Source organism: Amphimedon queenslandica, unplaced genomic scaffold, assembly GCF_000090795.2.
Source record: "Amphimedon queenslandica unplaced genomic scaffold, v1.1 AMPQUscaffold_13138, whole genome shotgun sequence".
In the NCBI taxonomy this organism is placed as follows: domain Eukaryota; kingdom Metazoa; phylum Porifera; class Demospongiae; order Haplosclerida; family Niphatidae; genus Amphimedon; species Amphimedon queenslandica.
In genome coordinates this window covers 32,657-49,133 of record NW_003546626.1, presented here as the reverse complement: position 1 = coordinate 49,133, position 16,477 = coordinate 32,657, and the positions used below count along the sequence as shown (strand labels likewise).

The 16,477-nt window shown below is 34.0% G+C and overlaps 1 protein-coding gene across 1 annotated transcript in view; it reads right to left on the bottom strand.

The window, feature by feature from the left end:
- The window catches only part of LOC105314016 (FGGY carbohydrate kinase domain-containing protein-like), a 29,379-nt gene that overhangs the window by 6,662 nt on the left and 6,240 nt on the right, over positions 1-16,477 (bottom strand). The window contains exons 5-7 of the mRNA XM_020000904.1: positions 8,710-8,817; positions 7,078-7,148; positions 1,286-1,442 (exon numbers count right to left, since the gene is read on the bottom strand). Coding sequence (XP_019856463.1) covers positions 1,286-1,442; positions 7,078-7,148; positions 8,710-8,817 — 336 coding nt within the window. The remainder of the gene's footprint in view (positions 1-1,285; positions 1,443-7,077; positions 7,149-8,709; positions 8,818-16,477) is intronic.

Below are 16,477 nucleotides of genomic sequence, written 5' to 3'. Positions count from 1 at the left end.
CGGATTCACCTCCAAGTAGGGTATACATGTACATACTGTGTATGTACTAAAAGTTATGTTACTGTATATACTCATAGAAGCCTGTGCTACTATTTTTCAATCTCTCATTAGTGGACTGGCTTCTATTTGAGGATGAGGGATCTTTTAGACTTGATGTAGGCTTACATGTACATGCATTTCTTATAGCCTCTAGGCTCCTAATTGAGACAAATAGGCTTTCATTTGAAAGAAAGAGAGAGAGGCTACTAAACAATATAATACATAATAATATAAGTATAATTATAAATGATGCACACACACACACACACACACACACACATACATGTACAATAGACAAATGGATCTTACTAGTACGGCCAATATAAGATGATTTAAAGCAATCAGTAGTTCAGTACATCATAGACTATAACCAATAGGATATGCTTCAAGATTGAACATGTCATGCTTTGATTGTGAAACCTCTACAAGATGTACGTGTATTGAATCTCATGGTGTCCCAAAAGTTTCATCATTTAAAGGTAATAATACTTTGTTATTATTTATAGTTGAAGTTTATCTTCAGGGAGGGAGCAAACAAGGAACTGATATATACACAATCACTATTAATGAATGACACTTTTAAACTGAAAGGAAATGAACCAATCACTCAAAATACACATGTGTACATGTGTTGTGAAAGTAGAAACACCTTTATTAGTGGGTAGGGTCTATAACTTATCAACCACACCCACTGTGGCGCTATACAGGAAATCACATGTACGTGTGTATATAATTATCATAATAATGTGTTAAACTGAAACTCATTGTTTAAGGATAAGTATGTGTGTGAATGTGACCTTGATAATGGGAATAACGTCATTTGGCTGCCAATAAGAGAATGATGGCTACGTCTGTAAAAATAGCCTCATTATTTCAAAGACAGCATATTTCTAGTAAGCAATTAAAAGCATGTCGCCATTTCATAGTAACCGACACACAAACACAAACAAACTGGACTTTTCCCACACTACATGAAGATACATATTGTATACATGGACTAACATGAACTGTACATGTATAGAATTGCAGTCTGTGATTCTTTATCTCAATTGCCACTTTTCACTTCCCATTCTATCATGATCAATCGTACATGTACATGACAGTATCTTTATTTTTGCTAATGTGAATCTTCCCCCCCTCTCTCTTTCATACTATTCACTTTCTCTATATCCCAACTCTCTCTCTCTCTCTCTTTCTCCCCCTCTCTCTCCCTCCCTCTCCCTCCCTCCCTCCCTTCCCCACTCACCATTCCTCTAAGTGTAGGATCAGCAAGAGGGGACCGGTTCCCATGATGGTCAGGGAGGACATGATAATGAGCAGTTAAGTGGGAGAGGGAGGGTAGTCCTTTCTGATGAGAGAGGGAGGTTAGCCTTGATTCTATCAGTTGGTGTACTGAAGTGATTCTGTATAAGGAAATACGAGTCATGTTAATGAACTTAGAGTATACAATAGATGCAGTAGAAATAAGGATGACTGAGAAATGGAGTGCTAGGATACAGAGAAACAATGAGAGAGGGGAATTTAGAGAGAGAGGAAGAGAAAGACAGAGAGAAGAGAGAGATAGAAAGAGAGAGAGAGAGTAATAAGGAAACAGAAACTTCAATATTATAATCATCAACTAAGACCATGTGTATACACAATAATTGCACTTTGTAACTATATACATAATAACATATGTGTAGGTGACCTGAACTTTTCATAAGATAACAAGGTCAATCACATGCTTCAATAGCAACACCAACACTAAGAGTGTATACTTGTAGCTGGAGGCAGTTATGCCCCGAGGGGGTGAGTGGCCTCCACAAAAATGAATTAATACAAAAGGAAGTTTACATGTACCAAGACTGATGGGTACACCACATCTGCCTACTAATTGCTATTTTAATACACAGTACAGTGTATTTATAATGTACATGTACATATACACAGTATAGGGGGAGGTTGTGTGTGTGTGTGTGTGTGTGTGTGTCAGTTAAAAAACAAATGAGAGTAAAAGTGAATGGTTGTGTCTATAGGTCACTATAATGATGTACGTGTGCATCAAAGCAATCACAAAGTTCAGATATGTGAAATAAACAATACTGGTCATAAACAAGTGTTTCATAATTACTCCTGTCATTGTAGGCTTAAATCATGCTTGTACATGTACATGTATGTACGCCAGGGTTTAATTTCCACATAATTTTGATATAGTACTCAGATTTTTCCAGCTCATGAGGTGTGGGGTCTAGCTTACTCAGTAGGGCTTTATAGAAAACCTTACTCCATGGTACTTTGTCAAAAATGGCTACGAGAGAATTCTCCATTTTTATAATTTTTTCTGATACATATACATGTTCTTATGTTGTGTAGCAAGTTTGAGCTGATTTCAATTAAAATTGAATTTTTAAAGAATTTTAAAAGTTACTCAAAAAGCCACACACTATTGCAGTCCTTATACAAATAGCATATTTCATAATACAAATATACATGTAACTATAAAGTACAAGTATTACAGTTATTTGATCAATGAATGTAAGGAATTAATGCAATTAATATCAACTATGACATGCTCCATTAATAAAACAATGATAAAATCACCCTTTGACAATCAACAAACATCACAACATTCAATCATTCAATATTAGTCTAATATATCATACCAATAATATCATCTATCAACACATCATCAAAAATACATGTGAGAATACCAGAAAATGAGGTAGTGCAAATGAATTGGTTTATACATAAAGATATTCATGCACAATTAATTAAGGCATCATTTCAAATCCACATGTATAATCGTACATGCACATGTACATGTACATGCACAACAGAAGAGTAGTAGCTATACAGTAGTATACTTTAAAATACATGTACATTTACATGTCCATAGCTCTTACCCAAAAAATAATAATCTACAATTTGGAGAGAATAATTATTTATTTATATAAGGCAGTGGAGAATAACACTGTGACCTGGCTTATGACGCATGTACATGTTCTAGGAAGAGGAAAATGGAGTCCTTCAATATGATGATAAAGAGAGAGAGAGAGAGAAGGAAAAAGAAATTGAGAAGCATAAGAATCAGAAACATCCAAAGTATACAACACCAACCTTCAACAGGATGTGCAATCTCATTCTACAAAAGACACCCTCTACCTCTCACCCTCACTCTCTCCAGATCAAGGCATCATTATGACCAAATTTGGTAATAGATACTATCAGTGACATGTATGGGCAAAAGCTGATTGAGTAGGAGTGAACACACATACACACACACACACACAAACATGGCTTGTACATACTATACTACATAGCTATAGTTCACATGGCTACTGTATAAAATATGATTTCACATGACAGAAGCCCTAACATGTGTATGTGTGCCTTCAGGAATTATCCTTATAAGATCCAGAGTCCAAGATGACTGGAGATATAACAAATGATGGCAGACTAAAGGAATGCAGTGATAGTGTGGTTATGTATTGGTGGCCGGGGAGCAATGGGAAGGGAACTTAGTGTCTATTTACATATGAAATATGAATAAATGATGATGTGAGTTCATAATTATGAACATGTACATGTATGTACATGTATGTACATGCGTGTATGCCTGTATATGTAACAGGTATTATCTATAAGGGACAGTAAGTTGAGAGGAAGTGAGAGAGAAGAGATAAACAGCTTAGTACAAGGAAATTAATAAACACTAAGATACATGTAAAACAATAACAACTTAGTGCAGATTCTATGAGTACATAAATATGTACATGTAAATCTTATAATAATGAATATATACAGTGTATATATATGCATTTGTGTCTGAGTTAAAAATTGACAGTTAAATATAATACACAGAACATACAGTACACAGCAACCATGCATTCATAAATGTACATGTATAAGATACTCCACTTCATGAGGGCACCTTGTAACGTTTCTAATTGATACAAGAATTAGGACAAGCCTATATATTACAAAAGTAGCTCTGAAATGAAGACACATCTGCTTAAAGGACAAGTAGTGAGGGGGCTAAATATGAAGAGGTCACAAATTGGATTATTAAGGACAAATAGTGAGGTACATACATGTACATGCATGTATACACACAGCATCTGCAGATATATGTACTCTTAATACACAATCAATCCAGCTTGAGGGAGTATACTGTATAGAGTACCTTATTGACCAATGGATACATATAGTGGTACTGGGTGGTATAGTATAGATACAAGTCTTAATTCAATTAAAGTATAAATCCAGTGTAACCAAAAGCTTTACAAGTGAAGGGGCTAGAAGCCACTTTACTGAGAACAGGATCAAATTACAATCATTGGGCAAAGCAGAAGAACCAGCATATATTACTACACAATTCAATACTATATAATACAATGAGGAATGATAGTGTACGCGCGTGTGTAGAGGGAATCTATGTCACATGCAACGTACGTGAGGTAAAAATCGTCTAATTAAGTAAAGGGATAATTACAGCATGCACGTATTTCCTGGAATAGAATCTCAAATTACACGAGTAAAACAAAACGAAACAATAAGGTAAAGAGTACATAATGATAATAGCCAATTAGTCATACAAGTGACGCATATACATGTACATGTACATACCCTGCAGATACATTGTACATCAGTGTAGAATAGAATCTCAAATTACAAGAGTAAAACAAAGCACAGTAAATGAAACAATAATGTAAAGAAAAGCATAATGCATATATATATAGGCATAAAAGTGATGCATATACATGTACATGTACATGTACATACATTGTACATCAGTGTAGAATAGATAGCATTCTTCATAGTGTTTATTATTTTAAAGAAAAGGCGAGTAAATGAGTATCAATTATTGCCAATGGATAAGCAATTATCAAGTAATACCACAGACACACACACACACAGACACAGATGCACCAGTCAGTAGTACACATACATTATAGACTATACATGATGTAGTAGAGTATACTTATTATTGTAGCTAAATTTGTTTTGTGATTTAAAGGAATTTATCACGCTCTGTTCTCCAGTGTAACACTAGTACCCAGTAATCACGCTTTAGCCTGAATCAACTTCAGAGAAAAGTGTAGGCTGTACTCCAGTAGATATGAGTTATGATAAAAATGATGAGGTGTGTAAAGTAACAGGTACAGGTATGTATAGCTGGTGATAAAATACACACACTGTATCTACATTAATGTATAAGTACATATGCTGTAGATGTACATATAAAGGGTGATAAAATACATACACTATGTATGCATTATGTAAAGTGTGAGAGAGGAAGTGTTGATAGTGTCAGTTAAAGGGAAATGTGTTATTACTGGGTAATCAAAGCTAGAGTACTTACTATGAAACAATGCTACTACTAAACTAATAATAATAATAATACTATTATGATAATAATTATTATATAGTGGAGACATAGGCATTGGCGGTGTCTGTTACCATCCCATCTGTGGACTGAATGGGCAGGCTTAATTTATGTAGCTTTAAATGATATAATGGCATATGCTGTCTTAATTAAATTTGTAATAATACTATAAAGCACTTGTACTGTAACAGCTTAATGCATGTAAATTCCACAAATTTTGCAGATTGAAAAGTTGAATCTCAGTATCCAACGTTAAATCATCACGGAATATAGAGCAAAAATTGCTTTTCTTCATAATGTACATGTACATGCACGTATGAGAAGGAAGTTTAGATCATATAATATATCATTGATTAGTCCACTACGAAACTTGATTTCATGAAACATCTTTCATACAGGAGTCGATCAATAAAGCCTGAAACATGTTTCATATTCATACAGTATAGAAGATGATTAATCTTTATTAATCTTTCTTTATCACTCACACGTATTCTAGCTGTTTCACTTCAAGTTACATGTACGTGTACTTTTATTGTGCCATTGTAATGGACTTTTCTTTGTTCTTTTATTATAATGAAATAATATATAATATAATTACATTCACAGCTTAATACCTGTACATGTTATACATATAAGGTGTACATGCCCTAAAAAGCTGTTAAAATCCACACTACTACACTTCAAAGTGGAGCTGTTATCATTGCTACAGATATTGTCATAACCATCAGGCTGACTATATCATCTTCCTGTCCTGGAATAGAGGAGGCCAGTTTTCTTGAGAAAGAATCACCCAGAATTATAAGAAGCATTTAAATTAAATTGTTCATAATATATATTTTAGCCCAAGTTCATTATCTCAGACGGTAAGTTATGGTAAGTATAAGTTATATGTACAGTACACGTAATGAAAGGACAGGATCCGTTCTACTCTGATGTCATACCCAGCACACTGTCTATATAGCTACACTACATATGTACATGTACATACATCATACTGTCAAATATACATGTACATGTAAAGCATCTATACTCAACATATTCATTTTACATTGTGTACATGTACATGCATGAAGATTGATTTATACATGTACATTATATGCATAAAAAAAGGTCAAAATTCAACAATAGATTCAACAATCACTTGATTAGAAAACGAGTAATTTAGCCTAAAGAGCCCACTAATACATGTACGTCATGGTCTGTTAAACCATACCACATCTTCCCCCTACAGTCTACCCCCCCTATTGGTCTACTGGTAGAGGTTATGGTGGATAGTGTTACAAGGTCACATAGTAATGTACATGGACTTGTACAGGGTCTGCTGGGCATGTTATTGAAAATATGTCAGTTCCGCATTAATACAAACACAACCCACACTTATATGTACTGTAGGTGTATGCATGGGACCCTAGCAGCCTCTGGATTAATAACATGGACTCATCATATAAGTATGCATTTACTAATCCCCAAAAATAATAAAAATAATAATGACACAATACAAATGACCATAAATGAGACTCACATGTCATTAAACTACTGTATACTATCATACACACTGTATGTAATATGATAGCACATATATTGTATGTAGATATATCAGTGTATGTACATATACAATGGTGTTTAGAGTTTACATGTACACATGTACATGTATACAGGAATTGTTGTCCTACCCTTTCGTGTGGTTCAGCTGATCCTCCAGTTCTCGGTAAGCTCCAGGATACGAGTGAAGGACATAATCGATCTAATGAAGAGGAGGAAGGAAGAGGAAAGAGAGAGGAGGAGAGACGGAAGAAGAACCAAATCAAAGAACTGACGGGTAATGCCAGCAGTTCACATTAAGGACTTCTGGTAATGTAGGGGATAGAGAGACGGGAAGGCATGATTAGAGAAAACTACATCAATCCAACGGGTATTTTTTGAGGGACTGGAATTTGGTGATCTATTAATTTTATACTAATTTATACTATATAGTGGGTATTTAATTTGGGAAGCCTGTGGTAATTCATGTGAGTGAATAATTATACAATGATTCAGAATCCTGACTTCTATTTTGCAATGACTCTTACATAGTTCTAAATTCAACAAATTTACATGTACAGTGAATATCCCTTCAAAGTTGGAAGCTATAGTACACTAGTACAGTCAAACCTGTCTATTCCGGACATCTTGGGACCAAATAAAACTGTCCTTATTAAAGAGGTGTCCTTATTTCAGAGGTTCATTAATACACATTTATATTGCATTGGGACTGACACTACCTGTCCTCATTATAGAGGTGTCCTTATTTTAAACTAGCTGTCCACAATAGCAGGTTTGACTGTATACATGTACATGTATTTTATACAGTACATGTACATGTACATTATGTATTATAATTATGCAGTACATGAAGGAAGGAGCTCATAAGAGAAAGAAAGAAAGAATAAAAGAGAGGGGTGACAAATGAAGACTTATGTGTGAAGTAATTAGAGACAGGAAGGGAGTAAGAAAACAAAGGTTAGTGAACCAGACACAACCATTATACCACTAGCTGTTGTCATAGTGACAGCTTTACTCCAGCTACTATGTCCTCTAGGTCAGGAATCACTGCTATACCAGCAATAATTAGAAAAGAATGAATAACTTAATAATAAAACTGATATTGTATAAATATATGCATCTGTTGTGCTCTGCTCATGTTTTCAGATGGAAATCCGTCACACAGAGATTTGTGTACATACAGACGTGATTGCGTATACAAACAAAGCTACAAGGTACATGTACATGTACATATAATGTGGATATATTGATTTATATTATAATAAAGGGTAAAAGTATATAAACAAAGTTATATGTGCATAAAGCATATGCTGTGCATGCTTGAATGAATAAACAAATGGAGTCCGTGTTTCTTTACAAAAAATGTACATTTTAAGAATTGTTGAAATGAGCTGACAAGGACTACCATACGTGTACATGGCATTTGGAGCAACTTTAAAAATTTGTAAAAAATCCCAAATTTGATTGGAATCCGCTCAAAGTTGATACACAGCTTAAGAACATGTAGATGTATATGTATCAGAAAAAAAATTTTAATGGAGAATTCTCTTCTCAGGATTTTGTTAAAATACACTGTACTATATACATGTATGCTTTAAGTGCCACACTACCAGTACATTTACATTTATTCTTATAGTCAAAGCATTTTAAAGCACTCAATCACATGTGCATGTATTTGTCATTAATTATATTAGTATCTGTGGCTCCAAACCTGATATAGTGATATCAATACTATTAAGGTGTGTATTATCATTATTACTCACTAGTGCTCCAGAGGCACTCTGGCCTCCTTCATTGAGGTACAGTCCTGGTATCATTGCAGAGTAATATGGACCCCAAACACCAGGGACCAGTAATGGAGTATCTGAGGACTGGAGAGACAGAGAGAGACAGAGAGACAGAGACAGACAGAGACAGACAGAGACAGACAGAGAGAGAGAGGGAGAGGGAGAGAGAGAGGGAGAGAGAGAGGGAGAGAGAGAGAGAGAGAGAGAGAGAGGGAGAGAGAGAGATAAGTTACTGTAAAAACAACAAAGAAATCGTACAAAGCAATCTGAAACATTAAGCAATCCCAACAGACACACACACGTACATACACACATGTAAACACTCAGCACACTAAAGATCCCCCTCTATGCCCCATTTCATTCAATTAATAACTTAGCAACATTACATCACCAACAGGGACTGTAAACCACCCACGCATTTGATTAAAAACCCAATACATGTACATGTACATGTACTTATGCATGTGCTTATAACATGTGACTCCTGAGTTCCAGCAATTGAGAAAACACATGAACATGTACAAATAAGGATTAAAAAATAAATATTTTGCCATGTCATAGTTTTAATAAATAATAGCAGCTACATGTAAGTACTACAGTACATGTACATTCATTCATCATGTACATGTACTAAAGGGAAAATTGCAAAATCCCAAACAATCTTTATCATACTTCCTTTAAAAACAGAGACATGCATAACTTGCCCATACATTATCATACAGTACCTGCATATGTCTATATGCATTTAATACAGTGACATATGAAGCTGTATATATACTAAAGGTGTATATATATATATAAAAGTGTATAAAAATACAGTAATATAAAGATGTATAATAATACATTGCTATATAAAGGTGTATAAAATCAAGAGTGTGTGTGAGAGAGAGTATGTCTTGTGACTTTCACTGTGTGTCTCAATGGAGAACAACAACTTCACCTTGTTTACATAAACTGAATATCAGTAGGTTGATGCAATATCATCATTAGTTCTTATAATCTCCCTCTCCTCCCACCTAATTAACATATATATACTGCCACATGTACAGTTACATGTACAACTACATCTCTCTCTCTTTTCCCCCACCACTCTCTCCTTCCCTCCTCCTACATTTACATACATTAATTCACGTAGCTCAAGTACATGTGCATGCATTAATAAATGTAGTTCATGTACATGTACTGTACATTTATACTTAACTTTGTCCTTGCAGAAGTACATGTACATGTACTACATGTGTACCTCTCTCTTAATAGCCCACTCATATTGCATACATATACATACATGTAAGTTACTTATTGTTCTTTTATGGTGTACATGTACATGTACTTAACACTGCTATAATAGTCCGTGCTTATATATATAAAATACATGTACATGTACATGTATTATGTATGTGCATTTCTCTCATAATAGCCCTCTCATATTGAATACATAATGTTACTTATTGTTCTTTTATGCTGTATATGTACAAGGAATTAACACTGCTATAACAGTCTGTGTTTTTATACATAAAAACATGTACATGTACACTGCATGAGACAAAGAGAGAGAGAGAGAGACCCAAACACAAAGGGAGAGCCTCCGGTGTTTATATGGCCTGAGAGAATAAAGGATGATACATTAATTATGTAATACACTTTAGTATATATTCATTCCCAGATGAAACAAACCACACAATTACAACAATCAGTACAACCAGCCCAGTGATATCAGAGAGGACTAATGAGAGCGAATGGCCTCTTGATATAATTATCATTCCTGAGGTATCCTAAACCTATATTATACATATCAATATAGCCTCATATATACCGGTACATCAATATAGCTTCATAAATACATCAATATAGCCTCACATATATAGATCAATATAGGCCTCATCCACCACACTAATATACATGTACATTTCTACAGTGTACACTCGATATAGGCTCAATCAATACATGCTAATACCGTATAGCAGGAAATTTTGAAGGGAGTACAATTTGGCAAATTGCTAAATTTTAGGTGCAAAACGGCAAATTTTTATTTTGATGAATTGCTATCAAAATGCCCATTCACCAAATTTAATTCCCTCCAAAATTTCCCACTATACGGTATGTATGTACAATGTACAGTCAATATAGGCTCATTCACAACATGCTAATATACATACATGTATGTAGACTCAACCAGTATTGCATGTATATTGTATACCATTTATTTATAGAGTGGATCATTAATGTACACTGTATTGCTAAGGAACTCTCACTGGGAAATTATTGAGCTAGTACAATTGATCTTATGAAAGTGAACTTATATACAAGTGATGCACTTTTAAATAACACTTACAAGAAAGGTTATTATAACCATACGATTCACATTATACATGAATTAATTCCCTCTACCATATGCTACAGTTCACTGTACATAACATCAAATAACATGAAGTGTGTGTTCTGTATATCTAATGCATATTGACATATGCTACATAAATGTATTACAATATTCTTTAGTATTAATAATATATTCATAAAGACCAGTTAATTTGATAAATACAACAAACATGTAGTTTAAGTAGTTAGAAAGGAAGAAAGAGACGGAGAGAAAGAGAGACAAAGACAAAGAGGGGGAGAAGGAGAGAGAAATAAGGACAAGCAGTGAATAACAGTAAAAGTTATTCTATAGATATTTGAGTCAGACATAGACATACTATGCTCACCTCTCTTAATGCACAAGTGAGACACAGACAACACACACACACACACACACACACACACACACACACACACACACACACACACACACACACACACACACACACACAGGGCTATAGCTATTATCATCATGAAGGATTCAATGATGTCACTATAGACACACTGTGATGCCAAGACAAGTGATGACAAATGACATCATAACTCATAGTACACTATAGACTATTAAGGTTAAAGTAGTGTAGGTATAGTCTAGTGTCACTGTGTTACAATTAAGGTGTGATGCAGATAGGTATGTACATTGAGTATGTCACAATGATAATAAGTTTAGTCTAAGCCTGAATTCCTGGCATGACTTTAGTTCCTAAAGTAAGTATTTATAAAAATGTGCATGATATTTATAAAAATGTGCATGACATTTATCATAACTATCTAATTGTACAGTAATTGTTATCTGGTTAAAAAATCAAATATGTACATGTAGGTCTGAAAGGGACAATTTAGGGCAAAATAAATGATGACAGTATCAAGTAATTATATGCATCAATAATTTTCTGTCATTATGATGCTAGCAAACATTGGCAATTGTATAGTCTATACTTTAGATTAATTGTGTAAAGTATAACCATATAAAGTTAGTAGGTTACATTAATCTTTCTTTATTAATTTTTAAAAATATTTTGTTCACATACAATAATGGACTGTAAAATTAGGAGGGGGAACATCACTCCCTGTTGTAAGGATTAGTACAAAAAAGTACTGGTTTCTTAAAATTTTCAACATTTTCCAGGACAAATTTTATCATTGGTCTACATGTACATTATTAATACTTAATATTCTATTGCCAATATTAGTATGTGTATAAAATACATGTGATATTAATCTTTGTCTTATCAATTTAGAAAATAATGTTGCTTGTATACAATAATGGTATAAAAGGGAGTGCTAAAATAAGGAGGGGGAGCATCAATATTAACATGTGATCATAGTAGAGCCATCATTCTATTGCCAATAGTATACATCTAAGTGTTGTTGTTATTATTATTTTTTTATAATATCTATTTTTTGCTTTATTACTATACAAATTAAATTACAACGTGCGGTAAAATTCGATAGTATATTTCCAAATCCATTTATGCGTGTGTAGAGTATTTTAATATAAGACAACTATGGGAAGATACACTTACTGTACTTCCAATTAGGAGAGGAAGTCTTGGACCAACTAATGGGATCATTCACTGAGGAATGCAGCATATGTAATATACAGTACATATACTGGAGATATTAATAATGTAGCTGCATGTACTACAGGCAATGCTTAACCTGAGACCAACTGGCTTGAGGTTTTACTAGGAATTACAACCGGCATTAGTTTATATTAAGGAAGGGAAGGGAAAAGGTTATTTGATACGCATGTGTGTATGCATGTGCTGTACGTATTATTGATACACACATACATGTACATGTATTACATGTAAACACAATACACATACAATGTATAGCTAAATATGTACATGTACATATGCTGTACGTATCACGGTTCTGAGAAAGGAGAGAGAGGGAGGGGGAGAAGAAAAAATTAGTATACACCCACATGTACATGTACACGTGTATAATGGAGAGATACATGTACACAGAAGTAGAGGGACAACAATAATATAGAGAGAAAAGGTAGGGAAGGATGTACATGTGTGTGTATGCACTTGTAGGTAAACAAAAGGTAGAGATAATTTTCAGATAAACCAATACTGAAAACATACATGTACATGTACTACCGTAGAATGTATGAACAAATAATAAATAATTACAGTATTATTAACGTGTACATGTACATGCATGTACATATGTACATATGTATATGTATATGTATATGTATATGGTCATTCATTGAATTGTCAAGACTTTTATAGCTAGGGGTCACTGAGACTTAGCATATACTGTACATGTACATGTATAAAATAAAAGGAAATGATTATACTCACAACTTTCCATTAATTACAACATGTACACTAGATTTACATACATGTACATGTACGGCATGAAAAGTGACATGTAATTGTACATCTATAATTTCATTAGCGCACTTCATGTACATGTAGATCAGTTTCAGTGTCAACTCCAATTAAAATCAAATTAATATCAATTACTAAATATTTGGTACAGTAGCAACACAACATATTAAAGCTATACACTGCAACTATACAATTATCATGTTCCCAATCAGCATACAGACTGCTACAAACATTTCCTATTGTGACTGGTGTTCTTATGCTTCCAAGAATGATCCTGTAGCAGACACTAAGAATACAATAAAAAGACATTGAGCACTTTCCTCTCTCAATACCTCCTTCTACATACTAAGTACATAATTACACCAATATTTGTAAGCATTACTATTACTATTACTATTACTATTACCCCATGTCTGATATATATATATATAATATATATAGGATTAAAAATAAATAATAAAAGACAATGGACTAACACCCACTCAGACACAGACTCCAGACTGAGACAATCAGACACAGACAATAACACAGACAGGCACTAATGAATACATACACTTGATACACTGATAGAGAATACACCTTCAGACATACATAGATACGCATTGATATACACTTAGCAAGGTATTAGGTATTAAGTTTCCTTGACTAAGTACTGTATGTGTATATTCACCTTTCCTTCTGTCACCTTTTCTCTCCTTTCTCCTCTCTAATTCTTAACTTTTATTATATACATGTACATGTACATGTATATTTATTATGAACATAAATTATGTGTGTATATACATAGATATATACATGCACCAAGGCATTCAATTTTTCCCCCTCTGTCTTAACCAGAGTATGTGTATTTTTCCACCTCTCCTTGTGCCAACTTTTCTTTCCTTTCTCCCTCTTTATTTTTACATGTACATGTACATGTACACGTAGCGTGAATCCCTATCTCTCTTCTTATTACTACCTCTAGCTCTTTGTACTATGTGCATAATGTATGGGTATAGTGACAATTCAGTGAGAAGAGTGGATACTTAAAAATTTTTACTCAGTTCTTTTGCAATGTGGCATTAAAAAAAATGACATACCCCTGTACATTTTTCTTGTACTCCCCTTTGCTTTAATTCCCTCTACAAATTTCCAAAATACATGTATATACACTTCTCTCTCTCTCACTTTCCCTATACAATATACACATGCAGTAACACATCTACATGTACATGTACATGTAGATGTAGAATGTATAACAACTAATATTAATATAAATACGATAAAATACTTAAAAAGATACTTATAGCTAGCAATTGTAGAAAGTAGCAAAAAACACTCCCAGTGCTGATCGTCTTTCTCAATAAAATGCCCAATCATAAAGGGTAGTAAACGAATGAGAGTCATCATTTGTGAAGCTTATTAGAAATAAATGGTCAACAATAGAGGATGCAATAGAGGAATTATTATACCATATAAATATACTATAAAATATAACATAATACTTATTTATATAAATGGCTATATACATGATATTGAGAGTGTGGTATCACAGAATGTAGGCAGGTTAGACACTCTCCCTAAATAATTATGATCCACTCTTGATGATATGTACAGTACATGTACATTTACAATGAAAGAATGCTTGTAAGTGGAGAGTATAAGACTGAGTTATAAAGTACATAAAACAGCTAGTTACAATTGCATAATGTGAACAGGTTTGTTCACAGTTATGCCGTGTATCTAAAACATCCTCTAATATATTCACACACACACACACACACACACACACACACACACACGTACACGTACTAAATATGTAGACAGACACATTCCATTGGAGTCTACATACAGCGAATGACGTGCAATCATTAATTGCAATGAGTCATTCTGATGCTATCATACACACACTCACCTACTCACGTAACAAAAACTGGAAATGGAATACAAATACAACACCATACAGTAGTAAACCAATAGTAAATAAAAATACTATACACCATACAAGTGTACATATACATGTACATACATGTACATGTATAGTAAATGTACATGGGCACATAATAGCAATACATGTAATATGTCCAATGTATAGTATTACAGTAATTCCTAATCCAATTAAGCTCTTATAATTGGATTACTTATAAATGGTCCAGTATGTGTGTGTGTGTGTGTGTGTGTAGTAGATGTACATGTAGGTGTGATGAGTTATGATGCTATTAAGTGTCACTGGATACGTCAAAGAGTGTCATTTCACAGGTAATTGGACTGTGCTAAGAGCATCAGCATCCTGGCAATTGATACCGTATAGTTGGATCAAGTATATAGTGGATGATACAGTACATGTACATAGAGACTGCTTTTAATACTGGAGGAGAAAGGAAAGGGAAATTAGAGAGAAGAAGTACAAGGTCTCCTTCAATCCTCTACATAGGTCTAGTACCAGCAGCATAGCAGACACCATATCTTTTACACTATACACTGTCCTTTCTCTTGGTGTACTTGTACATGTAATAAAGGAGAAGTTTATACAGAAGCAGGTCTGTACATGTACATGTGCATGACAAACTAAAATGTCCATATATGTACATGTACATGTACATTTAGATAAAAGAAAGAACAATAGGAGAAGTTTTGAGAACGCTAGAGGAAGGGAGACATGCGAATGTACAAACACAAACCAATAATGATAATGAGGGAAGGACTGGAACCAAAAACAAATCAAGAACAACAAGACAGGATGTCTCCGGATAACATAAACAATATCTATAATAAACTATTTCCCAAGACAGTAAGGCCTTCCTCCCCTCATTATAAATACAGTTTCAGTCTACATGCATGTACATGTACATGTACATGTGCATGCATACATCATTCTCTCACTCTTCAATACATTCCCAATAATAACAATAATGAGAACTGGCCAATCAGATTAAGACACACGCTGTCAATGGAATGGCTAACATGAACTAAGGGGAGATAATAGCCACTGAAAATAATGAGGATATGTTGGGGTTTAGAAAAATGCATGTGTACATATGTACAATGTAGATGGATAT